At 32.9% G+C, this 20,614-nt stretch overlaps 3 protein-coding genes across 6 annotated transcripts; 1 reads left to right on the top strand and 2 right to left on the bottom strand.

The window, feature by feature from the left end:
* Positions 1-31: 31 nt before the first annotated feature.
* Positions 32-1,928, bottom strand: LOC105179905 (dol-P-Man:Man(7)GlcNAc(2)-PP-Dol alpha-1,6-mannosyltransferase-like). 2 transcript variants are annotated; one of them, XM_011103565.2, is made up of 5 exons: positions 1,773-1,892; positions 1,595-1,680; positions 1,028-1,069; positions 882-927; positions 32-107 (listed from the first exon to the last, which is right to left on the bottom strand). In XM_011103565.2, the coding sequence occupies exons 1-5, from the start codon at positions 1,810-1,812 to the stop codon at positions 79-81; spliced, it is 243 nt and encodes an 80-aa protein (XP_011101867.1). In that variant the 5' UTR covers positions 1,813-1,892; the 3' UTR covers positions 32-78. The 2 variants fall into 2 exon arrangements, 1 of the variants encoding a protein (XP_011101867.1); XR_849405.2 differs by having other exon boundaries at positions 38-107; positions 1,595-1,684; positions 1,773-1,928.
* Positions 1,929-8,587: 6,659 nt separating this feature from the next.
* LOC105179903 lies at positions 8,588-10,751 on the top strand. 3 transcript variants are annotated; one of them, XM_011103564.2, is made up of 2 exons: positions 8,588-9,104; positions 10,360-10,751. In XM_011103564.2, exon 1 carries the CDS (start codon positions 8,685-8,687, stop codon positions 9,072-9,074), a length of 390 nt encoding a protein of 129 aa, XP_011101866.1. In that variant the 5' UTR covers positions 8,588-8,684; the 3' UTR covers positions 9,075-9,104; positions 10,360-10,751. The 3 variants fall into 3 exon arrangements, with proteins under 3 accessions (XP_011101866.1, XP_011101864.1, XP_011101865.1); XM_011103562.2 differs by having other exon boundaries at positions 10,356-10,751; XM_011103563.2 differs by having other exon boundaries at positions 10,273-10,751.
* Positions 10,752-11,061: 310 nt separating this feature from the next.
* LOC105179902 (probable WRKY transcription factor 12) lies at positions 11,062-15,081 on the bottom strand. Its single transcript, XM_011103561.2, has 4 exons — positions 14,549-15,081; positions 14,233-14,318; positions 13,471-13,638; positions 11,062-11,362 (listed from the first exon to the last, which is right to left on the bottom strand). Exons 1-4 carry the CDS (start codon positions 14,849-14,851, stop codon positions 11,200-11,202), a joined length of 720 nt encoding a protein of 239 aa, XP_011101863.1. The 5' UTR covers positions 14,852-15,081; the 3' UTR covers positions 11,062-11,199.
* Between the last annotated feature and the right edge of the window lie 5,533 nt (positions 15,082-20,614).

The following is a 20,614-nucleotide window of genomic DNA, read 5'->3' as shown; positions in this document are numbered from 1 at the left end:
CCAGGAACTTCTATGCAAGAAGCGGCAAAAAGTAAAACATTGCAGTGATCAATTTCGAGAATCTTGAGGAGCCCCCTTCTAGATCTCAAATTGACAGGGCCCAGATCCTGAGGGGGAACATTAAATTATAGTCAATTTGAGTCTGAACCAAACGCTAGAACTGGTATGGGCCAGAAACTACACCGCACAAGATAAGAGAAAGTCATTTACACACAAATGCATTTGTTAAAAAGTCAAATATATAAAGGAACCTAAGAGAAAGTCATTACACGCAAATGCATTTTTTAAAAATCTAATAGATAAAGGAATTTTGAAACCAACGACACAATAGAGGGGAAAGGACAGCCATTTGCTTGAAGGGATTATATTTGCAAGTCAAATATTCACTATGTCCTAGTGAGTGTTCCACTGTCTTGATAGCAGAGGGTATATCAGAATTACTGTCTAAAATGATGGGTAGAATTTTTGGGTGGATAAGTGGCTCAAGAGAGTCTTAAGTAGTGCTACCATCTAGGAGTTGCCTATGGTTCAGAAAGTCGCAGCAAATTGTGTGCCGTCTAAACCTAATTTCTATCACTGTGATGAAATTCATTACGGTATGTAGCTTCTCGTAATTCCGGTGTTTTTCCATGAAACTCATGTATAGAAATCCAAAGGATTCCCCACGAACGTTCCCCAGCTGAGCTATGAACTCAACATTAACAACAGTAAATGGGCGAGATGCCTGGCGTAATCAAAGTCTTGAAGTTTCTACAGTATATAGCTATGAGTATCTAATCAAACAGAATTTACTAAGCAAGCAACTGATGGAGCACCTTCACACTACATCTAATCAGGAACAATGCATGTTACCATTGGAGTACTAGTATAAGAAACCATACCTATAAATGTACGAGGAACAACTCCAGGAAATTCCAAGTGATCATACTGACATGGCCCACAAAAACAAACACAGACAAACAAAAATTAATAGAATACTCCACCAAAACAGTAAATTTTTGTAACCAAGCAAAAGATCTAGTTTTACCTTCTCTATCTGATGCCGATGATATAATATGTCGTGCATTGCCTAAACGATAGAAGCACACATCTTTAAGATTCTTGGTCCTCAATTTTCATCAAGACCAAACAAATAAAAGAAACCACTTATATCCGAGAAAAAAGTAAAGAAACCCAAAATCCTCAAAAACCCGAAAACAAAAATCAAACAAATATTTGACCGAACACATTGTTGATCCGATAAGAGATCAAGAAAAGAAGTTTTGAAAAACCCAAAACCCCAAAAATAAAAACAAATAATCCGCGAATTACATAACAACTTTAAGATTCTTGGCCATTTCTCAGTTTTCATCAAGACCAAAAAAATAGAAGAAATCCAAATATTTCCAAGAAAAAAGTAAACCAAAACCCAAAATCCTGAAAACCCGAGAACAGGTTCAACCAAATATTTCATCGAACATATTCTTGAAAAAACAAAAATTCTGAAAATCCCGAAAAGAAAATCAAGAAGATATTTCCAAGAAAAGAAGCGTTGAAAAACCCAAAACCACAAGCACCCTGAAATAAAAACAAATATCCGCGAATTACATCGCACCTGAACATTGAAGCTTTCTCCGACCTTTGTGTAAGGTGCCATGAACACATAAAAAGCGGCGATCGAACCCAACAACAGATCATAACCTTACTGCAAACCATTCGCAAGCAAATTCATTAGCAATTTAAGTAAACAGCCAGAACTGAAACGTGATTAAGGTTGCTCTGAATCGTCGTACCATAAAGTTGCATGAATTTGGAATTGAGAGCCATTCTCATCGCTACGGAGTGCGAATCCAGAATATGGTGGTGAAGATGGCATGACTCATGAGTGGAACACGCTTTTAACAATCGCCCCCAACTTATCCGGTTAATTCAAATCGTACCGCAAAGTTACCGTATTTAAATTACGTTTAGCCCCTTCAACTCTTCAAATTAGCATTGTCCCCCTTCAGTTATATTTATATGACACACTACCCCTCTCAAATCTAAAAATAGACACTTTAACCACTGTTTGTGAATGGCCCGTAAAAAAAATAAACAAACTTTGAAAGTAAAACAACAAAGATATAATATGAAGAATTCATTGGGAAACTTTTGAATCGATATTAATATAATTGTATGTCACCATGAGAAACTAAATATCATTATTGGCCTTAAAAAGGAGAGACATATTTTCTTTTTTATGGTATAAAACTATCCCCTTATGAAAAACTAAATAGCGATTTATATCCCTATATTTGTTAAAATACAACAATTTACTTCCCTATATTTTTTAAAATTAAACAATTTACCTCACTGTATAAGGAGGTAAATTACTTCATTTTAAAAAGTGAGGGAAATTAAATTGCTATATTTTTTTTATAGGAGGGTAATATGCTCATTTTCAATATCACTGCGGGTAAATTGATATTCACCCATATTAATAATATGCAACATGTTGCCAAAATAGCTAATCTTTCTCATTGAATCGGAGGAGGAGAATGTGTTCGAGAATTGGGTTCTTGGGGCGGGGGGAGGGCTGATCTTCTGAGTTAACGTGGTTATGTTCTTCCTCCTATGACCCAGTATTTATATATTTATTTATGGAGAAGCATTGGAAGTAGTGTGACTCCACCGTTGGCGGTGGGGTGGGGGTTGGGGTATGGTGGGAGAACTGATATCATAGGAAATCAAAATCTAAATTATGCTAAATATTTTTTGATAAAATAAAGAAAAAAAATCTTACTAAAATAGAGTAAAATAAAGAATTTATTGGTGTAAATTAAAACAAAAAACCACTTAATTTTAGAATGTAAATCATGTTCATAAATGAATAACTTTTGCTATTAGAATATTACAAATTTATATTAAATTTATAGGTTAATTATACATAGACGTCATCTGTAAATACGACATTAAACTTTAACTCGTAGAAGTTTTAAACTTATGCTTATGTTCCCTTCAAAATTTCTTTCCTCGCACCTAACAACTTTTTATTAGGGTTTTGACGAAAAAAGCTGAAAAAATCTGAAGCTAACAAAAAAAACTACATAAAATTTTAATTTTGTCCATCATGTAATATTTTTATGTACATTTTTATATTTTGAAAGGGATAAAGATAATATGTATATATATATGTGTGTGTGTGTGTGGGGAGTGCGGTTAAAAATATTATATTTTCTTTCTTATAAGTACAAAATTATTTATATAAGAATGTTAAATGCGCAATAAATTTTAAAATTTATGTAAATTTTTTGCTAACGTCGATATTTTTTGTTCAAACCTAACAAAAATGGATTCAGATGTAAGCAATGAATTTTTGGAGAAGCGTAAGTGTAATTTTAAAACTTATTTGGAGAAAGATATAATTTTACATTTTTAGCTTAACCCTAAATCTATTTTAATATTTAATATAATGATAAGATAATTATTTTTCCCCAGGTTAATTGAATATATTTTAACTGGGCTCAATAGCTAAATACATGGCAATTGAATCATAAGCCGAGATCATAAAGAGCATACTGCGAGTAGGAAGTGGAATTAATACAATGAATTCAAAAGCATCAAACCTCTCTTGTTCGGAAGAATTGAAACACATCGACTTGGCATCAGCAGGTAAAATGAAATTTGCATAAGTAGGCTTAACTGACATGACTCATTCAAATAGTCATAACTTCTTAAGGACAAGTCCAAATTGCAATTTGTTCTTTTTTTGTTAGTAATCTAACCATGCAGCTTTCTAACGATGTATCACACGTTGCTAAAACTTCTAAATTTGCTCTTCATTGGCCTATAAATAAAGGTCATTGTGCATTCATGAGGGCATCAAGTATTACTCACGCAATCAGTCTTTTCTCTTGACTTTCAGCAAGCTTCTCGCCCTATTTTTCTCTCCAACATTATTCCCACTTTAAATTGATACTTTGTCAAGTCGTTTCAACTATTTCATTATTACTCTTAAGTTATTTCAAATTTTCAATTATCTTTTCAGTAAATCAATTTTTGACATGAGCATCAGAACTGTTTGTAGGTTAGTCCTCATTTTCAGTGAAGATCTTTCAACCATTGTGATGTGTCAGATCTTGGTACACATTATTGGCGCAATTTGTGGGAGATTTAAGCTAGAGATGTAAGAAATATCCAACTTAGAAAATGGATGTGATAATGTCTTTTTTTAAGGAAACACTTCTCTCCTTGCTGCAGCAGATTTTGTAGTTCCACTTCCAGAACAAACACTAAGGGGTATCAACACCCCTGCTCTCACTCTTGATCCGACAGCCTTGCCTGCTATAACCAACCCGTTCTTCCTCTAACAGCTTTTCCAGTTCATCGCAAGACCGTCAACTCAGCCCTTCGGGGCTCCCAAGCTAAAGGAGCAATACAATCTTCTCACCAGGAGAGGCTCAACACATAAGGAAATCGAAGAACCGACAGGCCAACTCCAGCAGGACGAACCTACACTAGTTGATCTCGTTTGCAAGGAGAGGGCCAATCAAAAACCTCCATAAATCTAGAATTCTCTCAAGAAAGAAGTGGTGGAACTCTGCCAACTGGTAAGGAAGGAGGTCCCGCTATTGGAGCGCGGATTCCCTTCAATGCAGATATTATGGCGGAAGAGCTGCTTGCTCACCTCAAGACGCCCCAGCACCAACTTGCTTATGATGGCACCACACTGCTTGCTAAGCACATCCACGATAAAAGATGGGATTATGAAGCCACCTTTTCTCTCCAAAATAGAAGGGAAGCACGAGGATAGTTGAATCCCATCATCCCAGCACCGAGAATTTCACCCCACTTATTACTAGCTCAGCATGGATGTTGATGGCCACAAATAAACACCCTATTTTGTAGTGGTCCAAGGGTGTAGAGGAAGGACCAGAGCTTCCCACATCTAAATACTTTTCAAATACCATGGGCAGTACAAACATGATACGAATAGATGTCGCCAACTGAGATAGGAGATAGAAAGGTTCATTCAAGATGGTTACCTAAAGAACTACGTCTACAAAAATTAGCATTGTGAACTACAAGAGAAATGCTCTAACCATAGATATTCCCGTAGAAACGAGGATCAACTTGTTGATCCCTCTAGGAGGCAGTGCCGAGCGCCATAAGGATAACTCTCCTACTAAGGAGCAAAACACGAAAACGCACCGGCCAAAGAGGTGATCTACATGATAGTTGAAGACCTACTGATGGGACTCCTATGAAATCTAGGCGTGCACATCATCTTGCTGCCCAAATGATAAAGGAGATTGACCATAAAGCAACCAGCAAGGGATCCCACGATCCACTTTGGACTTACTAATACTCAGGGAGTTCATTAAACCCATAATGGTGCTCTCGTTATTTCTATTGCCTTAGCTAACTATATGATTCAACATATTTTTGCAGATTCTGCAGCTCAATAGATATCCTATTTTATGAGGTCTACTGACAATACGTAGTTTTTTTCCTCACCCGTCAGTAAAATAGAAGTCACATTTTGGGAATATATAAATACAAATTAAGAACGTAGATGACGTGTGAACTAATTGTAATAGTTTCATTTTGTGGTGTTTTATGCGAATATATATATATATATATATATTTATAATCTTGCAGATGAGAAGTTAACTGTGTTTGTTGTAAAGATGAGATTACGTATGTATAATCAACAAGAATTGTATTATGTGCATATTTATATATATAGATATATATATAAATTAGGGTTTACTTTTAGTATAATATTTAGGGGGGGATACAGATGAGTACCATTAGAGGGTGCTACAGGGTGCTTTAAGGATAGTGCTAAACAAAAGAATAAAAAACTCGTATTTTTACAAAAGTACAGTGCTAAAGATGTATTTTTCGAGTTTCACATATCAACATGCTCGTATAGGATACGCTAAGGGTAATGGTAAATAAATTAACTTAAAGAACTCGTATGTTTTACTATAATTTTTTCTATTTTTTACTCTTTCTGAAAAATAATATAACATCTATAATGCCAAAAATTAGATCATTAAAGATGTATTTCCTTAATCCATACATTAACAAGCCCCTGGCATGGTGTTAAGGGCCGCCGCACTCTCGGTACCCTTAACGCACATTCGGCTATTCAACCACTCAACCCAACCGACCAACAACTTTCGTCGACAGAGGCTGGACTTCCGCAATCTTAGAGTTTTAAGCGTAAGTCTTTTGTCTTGTACATGTTCTACGCTTGTAAATAGTTTTGTTTTCTCAGGAGGACGTTATGCCTCTTGAGATGTTCAACCTGTTTTGTATCTATTATTATCAAAACAAAAACTCTTTTTAAAACTATTATAAGGGGGAATAAATTCTTGAAGCTAATCTACATACTAGTGTCCCTCTCAAAGCGATCCCCTTGCGCTAGCATCATTTGTACAGTGTATATGCATTCCACTATTCATAAATCCACATTCTGAAATATGTGTTCAATTTGCTGCTTATTGTTGTTGCTGATTTTGCATTCTATGTTGATATTCTTGTCAGCATGCGGTGCTAGTGTCGACAGGAGTTTTGTTATTGTGTTGCTATTAGGCAAAAGTAGTCATTTACTATGGACTGCTAGTCACACGGTGTCGTTTCCTCCGCATTACGGAAGGCACCTCGTGAGAAGTGGTATTAAAGCCTTGGTACCTTCATGTGATCGAAGCGAGTTGCTGCGACCCAAACAAATTCTACTGTGAGAATGACAGGCCAAGATACTAAGAGCCCCAGATCAGTGGTCCCACCTAATGGTCCAAGAAATAGCAGAGCATCAGAAAAAGACGGGTTTGATTTGGTAGAGATATATGTCCGCACATGTTTGATTTGACAACAGGATAAGGCAGCCTATCAGAAGAATGGAATATGGCGTGTGACGTGTTGAACAAATTCGTATTTTCTAACTACAAATACATTTAGTTTTTAATTCACTTAAGAAAATAAATGATTAAAATATATAATGCATAATTAGAATGTTAAATATGTAATTTAAAAGCCTCGCACATCAATATACTCCCAGCATGGGATGGGCTCAGGATAGTATTCAACAAATAAACTAAAAAAATAAAATAATTAGAATATTGAAAATGTACTTTACAAACTTGACACATCAATATGCGTCCAGTATAGACGTGTACTAGGTAGAGTTGACAAACATATAGATGAAAAAGGAACTCGTATTATTCTGCAACAAAAATTTTTTACTTTTAACTCATATTAAATAAGATATATAAAACAAAGAAAGCATTAAAGATGTATTTTTAAAATCTAGGATTTGTTCATACTCCCATACTGATGGTACTTTCGAACGAATAAACTAAACAAGCTTTTTTATCATTCAATATTGTGAAACATACATAAATCGTACAATTAAAAACTTATGTATTTTCTATAATGTTATTTTATATTCATACCTTGTAAAAAAATAAAATATTTCTCAATTCGAGATATAATATTATTTGAGAAATTATATGAAGAAAGACATATATTTATATATTTTTCAAGATTTGCAAACAGAAAATTCTCCATAATCTCGAGACATTAAAACTTTCACCATAAAACTATACATATGATCATGATACTATCCTCACAAGTTTGGCCAAAAGACATTATTCTCACTGTGCCATCATCTTCAACCAATTCCAACTCATTCATCTCAACACACTACATTTCAATCCGGCGAATCTGGTGCAAAAGCCCAGTTTCAATTTTTTCTAAATCAACACCGTTTTACTACAAATTACAAATACAAAATTTTGACAGGAAATTACTTCAAAGGGCTAACCAAAACCATTCGTATCTCCAACATCATACAACATATCCAATGAATTCATTGAACACAATCAATGCGGCCTTACCCTAATATAAAGTGTTCATATTTCTCAATCGCTCGCAGTAAACTACAGTAGATACAGTGTCCGCGATCAGTCTATCATCGCATAAATGATTGTTCGCCGACCGAACGAGAAGTTGCCTTTCGTCGCCTTATTGGTCGCGCTTACTCTGCTGATAGCGAGCGACGCCTCGGCGGCTGCGGCGGTCGCCGAGGGCAGCTCGAAAATTCGTGAAATCACATTTCCAGACAAGTGTTTCGACGGGTGCAACAGGGAGAATTACTGCACCTGCAGAGTTAAAGACACCGAGCGTGCGTTCTGCTGCACGTACTGCAGAAGAAAATGCAAGCAGGGCTTTAACGGATGTGAAAACTTACCGATTGGGCCGCCTTGTCCCTGAGGCCACAGAATCATATGGGCTGGGCTTATTGCCGATCCCAAGTATTTTAAGCATTGGTGTTTCAGCTATGGATTGAACTTTTATTTAATAAAACTTTCACATTAATTGGAATATTTCCAGCAATAGTTATTTTATTTTTCAGACTGCTTTTGTTTTTAAATAGTTGAAAATCAATAGTATGAATATTGGATGCATGCATTTTTTATATATTATTATTATTAATAATAAATAAAAGAAGAAGTATATAAATTCAAATAGTCATCGGTTAAAACTGAAATAGATTAATTTTAAATATGAATAAATAAAAAAATATTAATAAAGTCGATAATTAAACTGATGATTATTTTTATGTACTCGAACCGGCCTTCTCCTGCACCTTTTCCAGTTTTCCTCATCGAAGAAGTTCGTAAAATAACCAAAATCACCCCTAGGCCGCCGCGGAAATGGCAGCTCCGGCGACAACCCAGGGCGCCCACCTCCTCCGCTTGATTCTCTCCTGCCGAAAAATCACCGCCCAAGTCACGTGCCCAAGCACCCATTCCATTGTAGCCATGGCTTCGTCCACCGAACAAGAATTCGCCAAGGAGTACAGAGCGAAGCTCAACCGTTTTCCCCGCGCCAACATCTTTTGGGACTCCAAAACTGCTTCCAGAATCGGGGATAAGATCGCCGTCCGCCTCAGAGAAACTGGGGTATCTAGCGTCCGAATCGACGTGCAAGAAGAGCTATCGAGGCCCCTCCATTATCGCAAGATGGTGGGTCCATTTTTTGACTCTGTAAAGCGGTCAGGAATCACCATCGACGGTGCTGAGGGTTTAATTTTTCTGGGTTGAGATTAGTTGCCTGATTGTTCCATTCTTGAGGTACTTACTTTTATGTCTAAATCCAATTCGATTGTGCTTGTTCTGGCAATCTTTGGTTGATTTGGCCCTTCTTCGTGTTAAAATAACTATCCACTCAATTCGTTTCTGATAATAGAAGGCTAGTTATGAGCAGCGAAGTCTTGGTGGTACTCTAAGTTTGGTTCACTATATGAGTGATTTTCCATAAAAACAACGAATAGGCAATCGTTGGTGCATTGATGACTGCTAAAGGTGGTAGAAACTAAGGGGTGTTTGTTCACGAGCTTATTTCAAGCGCTCATTAGTTTTTTTTTTTTTTTGTCAGAAATAAGCTGAAAATTGTGTTCTTGATCTATAAATTTGAACTGTTAAATTATACTGATTTGAACAAAAACTATAGGTAGCACCCTGTCAACTTTTGTACCTTCTCAAAAAAATTATAAATATTAAACTTATTCTCCAAGCACTCAAATTCAAAATTCTCAACCTTGACGACCACAAAAATTATGCAGCTTTGAGTACAATTTATTTCCACTGTAAAAACAGAAACTATTTTAAAAGTCGCATTAATGCTGGAAATAATGTTTGAAGAAGAGAAGAGAGGAAGTTGTCTCTTGTTTTATTGTTGCTGCGCACATATTAATAAGTAGGAGAATAATGTATGTAAATATTGGATTCATACAGTTTCTCTGTTAGGCATTTTCCATTAGTAGAAGCATGGCCCTTTTGCTCTGACCTTATGTTTGTGCCATGTAATTGTTTTACTGACTTCTGTCCAGTGACTGTTGAAACTGTAGTTTGTAGCTTTCTTGATTTGGGAAGGGTTGAATTTTCCACTGTTTCTTCATTCAATATAGAGTTTCCATGTATTGAATGTTGAGTTCTATTTCAACTAAGCTGATCACAATCTGTTTGTTGTCAATATTATAAACTTGGCCCGCAACTGTAAGAGATTTATCACATTCCTTGACAGTAATTTGATCGGCAGCCGACAAGTTAAGAAATAAGCAGATTTTAGCAGAAGAACGCCGTAGATTTGTGTAGTTTCAAAATTGCATAACCTCCCTGAAGTTGCAGAATTGTAAAATTGATGTATAATACTTTTGTTATGAGATTAATTTCTGTTCACTATAACAGCTATTTGTATATTTTTGTTTAAAATCATCATCTGTAGTTCATCGATTTGCAGAGTCCTCTGAAGATTTATCGTATGTCATAATGGGTTGAATTAAGGATCAATTGATATTCTACTTCTAACTGTGCCAATGATAGACAGAGAACGCAGAGACCACAAGGAACTGGAGAATCAAGCAGCATGATTGGAAAAATCTCATGTCAATTGGGTGCGGCTCTATTGGCTTAAAGAATTAAAGCTATCAACAAGCCAACGCTTTCCTGATTGAAGGTGTTGTCTTGAAGAACTTCCATTGGTTGGCCGTGATGTGGTGAACGGAAAATCGACCACTGAAGCTGTTTAAGGAGTTTGCTGGATCCTGTTCCAGAGCTAACGAACATTATTACTGAGACCACATCCCAAAATTTTTTTTATTTGACAATAGTTGTTCTTTGGTTCTCAACGATTCTTGAGGTTGCAAAATTGGCTAGTCGTGAAGAGCGTGTACGTCCATGGATTTTATATCTCTCGGATCTCATGTTCTTAAAGATGCTGTTATTTACGCAGTCGCCCCTTATTGAGCATCAAGAATTCAAGATGCTCTTGGATATTAAAGTCCATTGATGCGTACTTCAATTCAATGTAATGTGACTAAAATGCTGTTACAGGGCTCTGTTTGCAGAACATAAACTTTTTTTTAAGACGCTTTTTTCTGCTTTCTGGAATTGCATTCTCCTCTATTTTTTTTGTTTTTTTTTTCTCCAATTTACGCGATTTGGTGCCTAATTAAAGATGCTTCGTGCAATGGATCCAACGTCCCACGTTTCCTCAATCGAAAACTTGAGATGGATCAAGGAAACTAAATGTCAGGCAAAAGAACTAAATGATTAGAAGATTAACATAAGGTGGCTAGCCATAAAGAACTGCTCAAGTTCACTCATATACATATATATGTATATATATACCGATATTTGCGAAACATGTTTTTCTATACTGGACTACTTAGAAAGAGGTGAAACAGTCATGGTCTGAGGAGTTTGAGTCGTCACAGGGAGAGTGGTTGTGTCTACCTTCATACGTTGTTATCACCATTCGACAATCTTCCGACAGGCGCTCCACCCGTTTCTTGACTCGACAATTGCTATGTGTGCATCTGTAGTAACTTCTGCAAATAATAAAAACAAATCAATCTTTAATTATTATTTATTTTCATTAACGAACTATACAACATGTCGAAAATCGATTGATATATAGTAATATCATGTAAAGAATAATAGTTAACAATACTTTCCACAAATTGCATGTGGTGAGTTCTTTACTGGGTTTTCAAGAAAGCCCAGAAAGGATGATGGTATCTACGTCAAAATGCTGACAAACATTTTCCAGACAGAATGTAAAAATTTTGCAGAGAAAAAATTTCATCTAGACAAATTATATAGATGTCCAATGCAAGGCTCATAAACGACAGATGTACAATTTAATAAAATTGATCAATTATTTGTTGGGTAAAAAACGTAACATTTGAGTTGTATAATTGATTCAGTGAGGCCAAAACCGCGTCTAGGTAATTTTTTTTTCATAATTAGTGTAATAGAAAATGATCTTACAAATGTAGGAAAATCGAACAAATTGCAGAAAATGAAAAGAAACCAAGAATTTTAAGAAAAAGTTAATTTAGGAAAATCGAACATTTGAGTTATTTATTGCTTTCTTTTTTTTAAAAAAATATAATGTATATTTTTTATTCATAATATATTTTAAAATACAAAATAGTATTTATTATATGCACGCAAGAACGATGTGCCACGATGACTAGTATATATATATTGAGTGGTGGTGAGTTGCGGAAACAAAATCACAATTTAGTTCTAATACCAATTGATGTATATGATTGTAATCGATCAAAAGAATAGAAGAGATTAGAAGAAGCCAAAGGAAACACAAAAATACTATTCCAGCAAAAGATCCAATAATTCTTCAATTCATCAATGGCAGGTTGAGGGTATATATGATGAAAATAAAATTTAACTGGGAAATAACTAAATAAAATAATATTCTAATTCAAATAATTCATTTTTTATTACCTAATTCCTTCTAGATACCCATCCTCTTATTGAGGTTTGGACGTCATGGGTGAGACAAGTAGCTAGCTAGTATTTAAAGCTACATGTGAATTTTAAGACAAAATTCCAGCTTTATTATGTTTTGAGACATAAAATTCCCTCAGACATCCTTTCGAAAATAATCAATGTGTAAGAATTAAGGGAATTAATTACTCCATAAAATCCTAAAACATGCATGCATGCATAATGCTTCAAACTCACAAAACATATATATATATATAGAGAGAGAGAGTTTCTCTCATGACTTTAATTTATTTAATTTGCTAGCTAGCTAGTTCTTTTTTCCTAGAAATTTCCGAAAAATGATTTTGTTCACCAGGATATCATGTGAAAATTAGATAAACAACACCGTATAATATATATATATATATATGTGTATACATCGAGAATGTTATGATTAATCTAATTAATTATGATGCTATTTTGATATGCATAAATAATGTTGTCATTTATTGACAAATATAATTAAAATATGTTGGTAATCATTTTAGAATTAAGTAGAAGAGGATATATTTTTTCAAGAAAATCTATAAAAATAGTTCACTTGCCCTCTCTTGAAGATCAACTAATATTTTTACACAAATTATAACTTAATTTTTCTTCCCCCTCAAATCCAATTAATCTGCAGAATATCATATATAAATATATATATATATATAACCTCAAAAAGAAAAAAAAATAGAGAAATTAAAAGAATTAATGATAATAATTAACTTATGAAATTAAAAACTATAACAGTACTACTCTCACACTGTTAATATTTTTGAGACTATTGATAATGATATATTCTCTAGTTTGTATTTGGTACATCTTCATTTCCTCATGTGATAATACATATATATATATAGGCCTTGCATCTGAATAATATTAGGACAAGTGTGAATTTGTTATTATTCTTAAATCTCTCTCCTAATTTTTTGCCATCAGTGTGCAATAAACTTCAAAAAGGACAGAAAGGAAACAAGAAAAGAAAGAGAAGCCAAATGATATATATATATATATATGTAATTAATTCTTAAAATTTCATTAAAGAACACAAATCCCAAGATGAAGTATTCATGAAATTAATTAGCTGAATTAAATTAAATCAATGAAAATAATAATATGTATATGAAAGCAAAAAAATGATGAAAGAAATATAAGTAAATACCTAGGATGAAGGCTGTTCTTGACAACCTTCTGACCGTACTTCCTCCATTTGTAGCCATCATCAAGAACATCCACATCACTCCTTGTCTGAAAGCAAAATCTTGGCTCCCTCAGCTTTCTCCTTATCTTCACCTTATTGCTCTTCTCTGATGATGATGAATTCCTCCACCTTCAAATACATATATATGTATATATATATATTCCACATTAACAATTAGATTTTTTTTTTATTAAAAAAACTATATATATATTACAGAAAGTAAAATAAAGATGAGACAACATTAACATGGGAATCTGATCAAATAAAACATGTATGAGTGTACAATTAATGACTGTAGAAAGTTATACATAGTGGAAGCAGCACTGTCGTCTTTCCTCAGACTTTGCAATAGTTCATCACACTACCTATACATACGGACATGTGTGTGTTTGTGTGTGTACTGTATATAGGGTTTCTGCATATACATAAATATGTACGCATATCATTTACAAGAAGATAGAAAACCCTTTTGGTTTCCCACTTCATTGGAGCATTAATAATTAATCTTCCCAAAAGAAAAGCTGTCGTTCCCACTCATCATCTCCTCAATTAAGTTCCACATGGGACCATCAACCAGCAGATCTCTCTAGCTAGGGTTTATAAGTATCCAGTGAAGAGAGAGAGAGAGAGAGAGGAATTGATGATATATACTTGATGAAGTTGAAAAGAGTTATAATGAACAGAAAAAGAAAAAGAAGGGATTGAAAGAAAATGCGATGATACCAAGAATTGCCACCCTCGTTCGTGTTACCACTGCAATTTTCATCATTCACACCTTTCGGATCCACTCCTCCACCTCCACCTCCCACCTACACATTAATTATTGTAATTTCATTATTTCTTCATGTATATATATATATATATAGAGAGAGAGAGAGAGAGAGTAATAATTAATCAAAGAGAGAGAAGGAAAAGAAAAAAGATAGGTAGTGTAATAAAAACGAGATCTTAACAATGAAGCAACTAACAAGAATGAGATCGACCAACTTAAACCAAGAATTCAAACTAAAAATGAACGTCAGTAGGAAGAGAGAAGTACCTGGTGGTGGTCGTTATTCCATGAGGGTCGACTGTTTACAAACTGATCATTATGATTGAACCCTAAGGAAGCATTACTAGTGGCGGTGGTGGGCTTAGCGGTGAGGGACATATTGTGAGAAGAGGGGTGGTGGGAGAGTGGTGGTGGCGTCACCAGAAAGCTCAAAACCTGATTATGATGATGATCATCTTCAAACTGTACAAACCCCATTTCTTGATGATGATGAGGAGCAGAGAAGGAGCAGATTTGGAGAGGAGGATGATCGTATATGGGCGGCAACGTCGTCCCTCTTTCCCCTTCCATTATTAGACTAGTGTTTTGTGTTTTGTTCAAAGTAAAGGCGGGGGGATGATGATGATGATGATGATGATGGATTGAAGGAATTTCTGGGTCTGTCTCTGCCTCTGCCTCTGCCTCTTTCTCTTTCTGATGATCTTTATTATATTCCTTCCATATATCTTTTTCCTTCTTGTTAGAGTAGCCGCTGCGCTTAGTGGATATGTGGAATACTATTATTGCATGCCCAGTACAAAACCCTGCCCTCCATTCCCACAATTTACATATATATATATATGTATATATATACATATGTCTACAATATTAATTTCTAACCTGAAAAAAAGGAAATTTTATCATATAACTTTAGATTTTATTCATTTTGATTCTTTATTTTTGACAATATTAAATTTAGTTTTTTTACTTAGATCTGGTCATTTAGTTTAATTTATAACTTTTTTGTCCTTTTGATGATAAAGGTTAATAGTCCATTCTAATACTCTAAGTGTAATATATATACACAAATATTTTTTCAATAAATCTAAATTCTTATACCATTCTAAGGGAGTATTAGCTACGGATGCGAAATGAATGGATATATATGAATTAAAATTGCTCTTAAAAAGCTGTGTAGGGATAAAATTATGCGGAATTGGATCGAATGACTAAAATTAAACACTTTTGAAAGTTATAAAACTAAAAGTAAAATTGATAAATTTAAAAGACTAAAATTAATACCCGAAAACTTTAATGATTAAACAAATATTTTTTTCTTTCTAACATATACAATAAAATATAATATTAATAATAATTCAAACTCTATGTTAAAAAATATATCTATTAAGGGGTTGTAATTTTTGTTTTATTAATATAATAAATAAATATGATTTTTAAAAAAATATGCTATTACAGGAATTGTTTTAAATATCAGAGAGTGATAACCGTATTTATTAATTTGAGCTGATTTGATTATATATATATATATTATCAATAATTATTTTTTACTTATAGTTTTTTTGATTCTTTTTTGTAATGAACTAATATTTTAAATTTATACGTACAAACCCAATATTTATGTATGTTTGATGTTTATTTAAATATATTATAAACTCAAATTTTATATTACATACAACGTTACGTATATATATACATGTGATTTAAAATACGAATTAAATTACTTTAATTTGTGCTCATTGATTATTATTATTTTAAAGGGGGGGGGTGGGTTCTTTTTGGTCAACTAGGTAGTAAACTGTAGAGGGAATATTTGTGCAGTGAAATTTCAAGATTATATATACATACATACATCATCCTCTTTTTTCTTCTCAGGTTGTCTGGATCATTCACCTACAAACAATAATAATTTCAAGGCTACTCTCTACTGTACTACATATATATGTATATATATAGAGCCTCCCATTTTTCTCTCACACGCACTCACACCCTGCAAAATTTCTGTCACATTTACGCATTATCACAACTCATCTTTTGTAATAATATTGCACTGTACACACATACATATATAGTTTAAGACATAACAAAAAAATAACACTAATAGTAACGACACGTATTTCTTACCACATAGTGAAGTTCGGTGCTAATGCAGATTAGCAATAAATTTAATAAAAAAAATTATTTACTAACTCTGATTTTAACATCAAATATTTTCTTATAATGAGAGATATTTATTAAAAACATTAAATATAACACGCATTTTAGTTTAATTACTTATTTGGGAGTGAAGATCCAACGTAATTATTTTTCGTGTTAATTGACACAATTATTAAGGTAGCCAGCTGCCAACATCTCTGTCTCTGTGGTCAAAAACTAATTATATGAAGCCAAGAAAACGGAGTGCAGGTTCACACAGTACGGACTTGTAGTTTTTTCTTACTCTGCATAAGCCCTCATTTTAGAATAATGAATGATACTATTTTCAGACAAACCATTTCTATTTTATGTTGCTCCATCTATATATATATATTAATTAGTGCATTTAGAAATCTACTTCTTTGGTCACTCAGATATGTGTTTGTTGAACTAAATAAAATCTTATCTCGGAAATTCTTGCATTTTTGTTAATTTTTAGACGTGAATGAGATCGATCTTTTACACTACTTTGATATTACACATGACTTGTGTCCTTACAGTGGGGATTTCACCGGGATTACTGTATCTTCTGCTTTTGTGCAAGAAATACGGTATAAAGAAATATGTGAGTTAAGCAGTAGCGAAATTTCTGAGTGTCCAAAAATAAAAGTGAAAAGTGAAAAATTGAGGTTAGAGTAGTTGGACTAATATTTAGGGAAAAGTATTATTTTAGTTCGTTAAGTATGCCTAATTTTAATTTTAGTCCGATAACTATGTCCATTTTTGTTTAGGTCCAGTAACTTACGAAATTGCTTACTTTTAGTCCTTTGGTAGATTTTTGGACAATTTTACCCCTATGAGTGCATATGGACTAAAATTATCTTTAAAAGTTGCATAGGAGTAAAATTGTCCGAAAATCAGCCAGAGGACTAAAAGTAAGCAATTTCGTAAGTTACTAAATCTAAACAAAAATGGACATAGTTATTGGACTAAAATTAAAATTAGACATACTTAGCGGACTAAAATAATACTTTTCTCTAATATTTATAATCACTACTACTACACTATAAATAACCACGATCTCAACTTCATGGTAAATCAACACTATTAAGTATGGTTAAAAAAAAAATTAAACTTTTACCACGATTAATCAATATTCACCATGATTTTAGCAATGGCTAATATTTTGATCATACTTGTAGAAATAACGACTAATGACCATTGTGAGCCCGTGTTGCGTTTGTATTTGCCATGGTTGTTTTCTTTTGGCTATATATAGTAATTAAGCGTATCGAAAAATTATATTTTTTTAGTGAATTTTACCAATAAGTTATACAAATTGGTAGAAAAATACACTTAAACTAACTCAATTTAATCATTTTAAAATAAAAAATTATTAATAAAAAATACTATTTTCTCTTCTTTTTCACTAATAAACTAATAAATACTTAATTTAAGAGTTTTCAAACACCCGTATAGTGATGCATAATGATGTAGCTAGATAATTAATCTGATTTTTCTAGAATACAAATTTCTCAAAATTAAACGTTTAATTAAATTTCAAATTTTGATCATTCTATTGTCAAATCAAACTTAATATTTTATTCGATTTGATTCGACTAGTTAGCATCAAGACAAGTCACACACACGTGGAAGAATCTTAAAACATAGCAAAAAAATATTAATATAATCTAAAACCCTATGATTATTATAATATTGGAATTAATCTAAATATAAATTATTTGATGTCTTTCAATCATAGGTTGCTACCTGGCTATATTGCTTCCTCAATCAGTTCTAGAAATTAAGGGAAAAGAAAAATCGGACAAATCATCATGCTATGATACCTAGTTGACATTAATATTGTCGAACATTAATGAGGAAATTAAAAATGACTTAATTAAATTGAACAATATACTATATCCTACATACGTACATCAATCGTATAGTATACGAACTCAAATTGTTAGTTGGAGACTTTGAGTTCAATCCATCAAAATTTGTCCTGAATCAATACTCGTATCCAATAAGGCAAAAAGTTCTAGATGAAAAATTAAAAATGAAATTTTTAGGGTAAATCACACCAACATCCTTAAAATATACGAATTATATAAATACTCTATAAAATTACAAATACGATGTGAATTAATTGGGAATATGTATATAGATATGAAAAAGTGAAATAGGTAGGAATAATAGATAGAATGATGTAAGAAGGGAATGGAGTAGGGGGAGGAAAGTTTGGGAATGAGGATGTGAAATATTGTCTGTGGGGAGCAGAGGAAAGAAAATGATGATAGGAGTGAGAAAGAAGATGTTAATGTAATAGAAGAAGAAGTAGAAGATGGAAATGGAAGTGTCTACTCACACCACTCTTCCCTGCAAAAAGTTGCAAACTACTATCATCACCCCCACTCATTATCACCCTTTCATTTCAACTACACCCCCCCTTCTCTCTCTCTCTCTATATATCTATCTATATATATATATATATATATATATATTTCTTTTTTATTAAAAATATTATAATAATAATAATTTAATATTTTCATATTCAATGTATATATATGATAATAAATTCAAATAATAAAAAGGGATCTTCATGTCAATTGTCGAAAAGCTGAGGGACTTATACATAAATAACCCTAATTAGAATCTGGTAATGTGTTAATTGAGATAAGCATGGCTAATCTAGAAAAGGTGTCATTGTAATTGTGTCTCCCAAATGGATATCATCTGACAGAGGTTGATATATAGTGGTTGTCGCATTCACTACACCTTCATTTACATTAATTATCATTTGATGTGCGTATAATTAGCATGTCATTATACAATAATTAAGTTTGTCTAAAATACGGTGCAAATTAATACGTCACAAAAAACATAGTCTAAAATGAAGATTTGAAATCATTTTTAATTGTGATAGATATTACATTTAAATAATTATATATAAAATTATAGACTCCAAGAAAAAAATAACTGAAATCACAAAAAACTGCATGTAAGATTTTATTAGAATTAGGGCAGCAGTAGCAGAACCAATAATTTGTTTCCTAGTACAAAATACATGTCCTTTTCCTGCCTCACTTATTCCATCCAAATTCCATACTCCATCATCCTCACTATTGAATTTCAGATCCAAATATTATAAAAATAAATAAATTATATGTTACTTTAATTCAAAAATAAAAAAACTTATATCCTAACCAAAATTATTTAAACACTTTCCAAAAACGAGACTTCACTTATTAATTGTTCCGAATATTTTAATTATCCTCGAGAAAAAGAATAAATCGAGACAAATTAAATCTCGTGGTTCTAAAAAATAACTGAATATATGATGATATAAATAATTATAAAATATTTTTTTTAAAAAAAAAAAAAAAAGAAGAAGAAGAAGCAATAGGCGACAAAATGGTATATATATGATGATGATGATGATGATGATAATGTAGGTAGGTATAGGCATAAGGTATATGGTTTTAGGGGGTGAAAGGGCAGTAATAATTAATAGAATTATTTTCCCAAAGTGTAAAAGATATCTCCCTTTTTGTGTAGAGAAGATTTGGTAGATAAAGTTGTCCAATACATGATCGCGAACTAGATTGCCTTCTGCCCCAAACCTTGTGAGTAATCACAACTGACAAACTCGTGCTTCTTGGAACTAACAATTTCTTTTCTTTCCTTTTCTTTTTCTTTTTTACTACTTCATACACTCTAACATATATATTTTAAGCGCTTGTACGTCTATTTGATTGGAGCATGGGAAATTTTTATTTGAATTCGTTTCAGTCAAATTTGAATTAATTATATTATAAGTGTAATATACTTATTATGTAATTAATGTATAATTTAAAGAAATTGATCAATTACATCACACTTGCTCAATGATTAGATTGGTTCGAGCAAAAATTTTCTTGAAACAGTGATGTAGTTAAAATTGCAGATTAGGAGTTTGACTGCTTTATAAATTTGAAAGTCTTTTTATTTTTAGTGATATGTTTTTTTTAGAATAGAATCGTGATGTTCCTACGAGGTCAATATATCACGCAACGGAACACTAATCAAGTCGCAACCGCATTATTCAACACCCTTTGTTAAAACGAGGCCATGTGCACATTCCAAGCCTCTTGTCTGGAGGGATGATACGAAATCAGAACGGACAATACATCGCACAACGGAATACCGATTGAGTCTCAA

Source organism: Sesamum indicum, unplaced genomic scaffold (assembly GCF_000512975.1).
Source record: "Sesamum indicum cultivar Zhongzhi No. 13 unplaced genomic scaffold, S_indicum_v1.0 scaffold00233, whole genome shotgun sequence".
NCBI classification, from domain to species: Eukaryota; Viridiplantae; Streptophyta; class Magnoliopsida; order Lamiales; family Pedaliaceae; genus Sesamum; species Sesamum indicum.
The sequence above is the reverse complement of the archived record's forward strand: the minus strand, read 5'-3'. Positions and strand labels throughout refer to the sequence as shown.